Source organism: Bos taurus, chromosome 5, assembly GCF_002263795.3.
Source record: "Bos taurus isolate L1 Dominette 01449 registration number 42190680 breed Hereford chromosome 5, ARS-UCD2.0, whole genome shotgun sequence".
NCBI lineage: Eukaryota > Metazoa > Chordata > Mammalia > Artiodactyla > Bovidae > Bos > Bos taurus.
This window is the reverse complement of record NC_037332.1, coordinates 30,668,410-30,672,272: the sequence shown is the minus strand read 5'-3', so window position 1 is coordinate 30,672,272 and position 3,863 is coordinate 30,668,410. Positions and strand designations below refer to the sequence as shown.

The 3,863-nt window shown below is 47.1% G+C and overlaps 1 protein-coding gene across 1 annotated transcript; it reads right to left on the bottom strand.

Moving 5' to 3' along the window:
• Positions 1-2,472: 2,472 nt before the first annotated feature.
• Positions 2,473-3,315, bottom strand: LOC132345266 (midkine-like). Its single transcript, XM_059886902.1, has one exon. It carries the CDS (start codon positions 3,298-3,300, stop codon positions 2,941-2,943), a length of 360 nt encoding a protein of 119 aa, XP_059742885.1. The 5' UTR covers positions 3,301-3,315; the 3' UTR covers positions 2,473-2,940.
• Positions 3,316-3,863: the final 548 nt, after the last annotated feature.

Below are 3,863 nucleotides of genomic sequence, written 5' to 3'. Positions count from 1 at the left end.
CTGAAGGAGATCAGCCCTGGGATTTCTTTGGAAGGAATGATGCTAAAGCTGAAACTCCAGTACTTTGGCCACCTCATGCGAAGAGTTGACTCATTGGAAAAGACTCTGATGCTGGGAGGGATTGGGGGCAAGAGGAGAAGGGGACGACAGAGGATGAGATGGCTGGATGGCATCACTGACTCGATGGACATCAGTCTCAGTGAACTCTGGGAGTTGGTGATGGACAGGGAGGCCTGGCGTGCTGCAATTCATGGGGTCGCAAAGAGTCGGACACGACTGAGTGACTGATCTGATCTGATACACTGTTGGTGGGAAAGTTAAATGGTTTGGTCTCTTTGGAAAATAGCTGGGGACTACTCAAAAAAAAAAAAAAAAACCATAAATAGAGTTATCATATATTATGATCCAACAACTCCACTTCTGGGTATAAAACTAAAAAAATTGAAAGCAGCATCTGAAAGAGATGTTTATATATCCAAGTTCATGACAGCATTATTCACAATAGCCAAAAGATATTGAAAACCCTAATGTTCATCAAGGGATGAATGGATAAACAAAATAACATTTGCCTTGTCAGAGGTTTATAGGAAAACTGTAACCAGACCTATGTGGACAGTTGCAAGAACAAAGGATTCTGCCACCAAGAAGTTTGCAGTGACCAACCACACCCCCTGTCTTTCAGAAGAAGCTTGAATTACAACTTGGAGAAAGTGGGTCTTCGGGACAGTAGCCCACTATCTTTTCAGTCTGCTGGCTTTCTGAATAAAGTCACTATTCCTTGCCCCAACAACTTGTCTCTTGATTTATTGACCTGGGGTGTGGCAAGCAGTACAAGCTTAGACAGTAACACAGTTTGTGCTACCTTCTGTCTCTATGTTTTGTCAGTAGTTGCGGCTTGTTGGCTCTAGAACTCAGGCTCAGTAGTTGTGGCAGTAGGCTTAGATGCCGCATGGCTTGTGGAATCTTCCCAGACCAGGGATTGAACCCATGGTTCCCTTCATTGGCAGGCAGATTCATTACCACTGGACTACCAGGGAAGTCTCAATTTTTTTATTTTTAATATTTGGCCACACCATGTGGGATCTTAGTTCCCTGACCAGAGATTGAATTCAGGCCCTTGGCATTGAAAGTGCTGGGTCCTAACCACTGGATCACCTGGGAATTCCCTTGTTTTTCTCTTTCTGACTTACGTCACTTAGTATGATAATCTCTAGGTCCATCCATGTTACTGCTAATGGCACTATTTCATTTTGAGGGGATGCTGAGCAGTATTCCATATATACACTACGTTTTCTTTATCCATTCATCTGTTGATGGGCATTTAGCCTGCTTCCATGTCTCGGGCTTCAGAAGCTTGGACCTTCCTGGTGGCTCAGATGGTAAAGAATCTGCCTGCAATTCAGGAGACCCAGGTTCAATCCCTGGGTCAGGAAGATCCCTTTGAGAGGGGAATGGCAACCCACTCCAATATTCTTGCCTGGAGAATTCCATGGACAAAGGAGCCTGGTGGGCTGTAGTCCATGAGTCAACACACCATGTCTTGGCTAGCGCAAATAATGCAACTTTGAACATTGGGGTGCATGCGTCTTTTCAAATTAGAATTTTCTCTGGATATATGCTCAGGAGTGGGATTGCTGGATTGTATGGCAACTCTACTTTTAATTTTTTAAGGAACCTCCAGTGTTGTCGTGGTTCCGTCACTAAGTCGTGTCTTTGTGACCCCAGTGGACTGCAGCACGCTAGGCTTCCTGTCCTTAACTGTCTCCCAGATTTGGCTCAAACTCTTGTCCATCCTGCTTTCCATAGTGGCTGCACTATGAAGGCTTCCCTGTCCTTCACTATCTTCCGGATTTTGCTCAAACTCACCTCCATACTGCTTTCCATAGTGGCTGCACCAATTTACATTCCCACCAACAGTGTAGGAGGGTTCCCTTTCTGCCATACTCTCTCCAGCATTTGTTATTTGTAGCCTTTTTAATGATGGCCATTCTGACTGGTGTGGTGTGGTACCTCATTGTAGGTTGTTGGTTTTTTTAATTTTTTAAAATGTATTTTTGGCTGCAGTGGGTCTTCATTGCTGTATGTGGCCTTTCTCTAGTAAGCAGCAAGCAGGGACTACTCTCTAACTGTGGTGTTCAGGTTTCTCCTTTCGGTGGCTTGTCTTGTTGCAGAGCATGGGCTCTAGAGCACACAGGCTTCAGGAGTTGTGGCACTCAGGCTCAGTTGCCCTGTGTATGTGAAATATTCCTAGACCAGGAATTGAATCCAACCCATGTCCCCTGCATTGGCAGGCAGATTCTTAACCACTGAACCACCAGGGAAGTTCCTTCATTGTAGTTTTGATTTGCATTTCTCTAATAGAGATGTTGAGCATCTTTTCAAATGCCTATTGACCATCTATATGTCTTCTTTGGAGAAACGTCTATTTAGGTCCTCTGCTTAGACAGAGGAGCCTAGCAGGCTACAGTCCATGGGGTCCCAAAGAGTTGGACACGACTGAGCAACTAACACTTTGTTGTTGTTTTTTTTTTAATTAAGAGAAAAGTTTTCATTGGTGGGGGATGGGGGGAGGACCCTTACTTTATTTAATTCTTAGTAATGGCATCACTAAGGAAAGAGAAGTGGGTCCAGGGAAATCAGATCCCTTTGGGGGATGTGCAAGCTGCCCAGAATCCCTTGTCCTTCCCCACTTTGGACACTTGGGGTGGGTGTGAGTGAGTGAAGGGATGAAGCAGGGCATGATTGATAAAGCTTACTAGGAGGCAAAAGGTGCTGATGGGTATCATCTTGGGCCTGTGGAGGGAGGGTGTGGGCTGGGGCTCCCAGTAAATCCAGGGGCTCTTTTGCATCCAAGCCTGGCTGCTAGCCCTTTCCCTTCACTTTCTTGGCTTTGGCCTTGGCTTTGGTCTTGGGAGTGCAGGACTTGGTCACATGGATGGTCTAATGGCACTCAGCATTGTACTGTGCCTCCTTCAGGGTGGCGGGCTCTAGTGTCCATGCCCCCATCACATCCCCCCACAAGGTCTCAAACTTGTACTTGCAGTAGGCTTCAAACTCCTCCTTCCTTCTTCCAGTACATATGGGCACCTGGCACCAGATGCACAGAGTCTGGACCCTATAGGTGCCCTGGCAGCAACTGACACCACAGTCTTTGATGCTGAGGTTGCAGGGCCTCCAGGTCCACTCCATGCACTCGCTCCCTGGGCCTTCCATCTTTACTTTGTCTTTCTTTTTGGCCACCTCTGAAGTGAGCACCAGCAGAGTGAGGAGGGCAAGGAGGAGGAAGCCTGGGCACTGCATCCTGAGTAGGGAGCATGAATCAGAGTCCCCACTGGGGACCACAGGTGTGGACCTCCCACCTTTTGCCCCAGTTTCCAGACCCAAAGGGTTGGGCTGCTATTGCAATGGCAGTGGATTGGGGTGAGGGCTGCCAGCCTTGGGCAGCCTGGGCTGCCTTGCTGCCAGCCTGGGCTCACAGCGGGACGAATCTCCCCAGGGGCCACCTGGAGCCTGAGAGGCAGCTCAGACTCCCACTCCACTTCCAGACCCCAGGTTGTCAGCAGGGGAGGTGCTCAAGACCCTGCAGACTCTTATGGGCCCTGCAGGCCCAGTTGGGTTAGTTTGTTTTTTGTCATTGAGCTGTATGAGCTATTTGTATATTTTGTTCTGAAACTTTTTATCTCTATATGAATAGAAAAGATTTATATCTTTAAAAGTCAGAGCCTAGAGGATGAAATATTGTGTCTATTTCAGGATATAGGTAACATTGTTTATTTGCCACATGGCACAGTTTGTGGGATCTTAGTTTCCTGACCAGGGATTGAACCTGTGCCCTCAGCAATGAAAGCAGAGTCCTAATCACT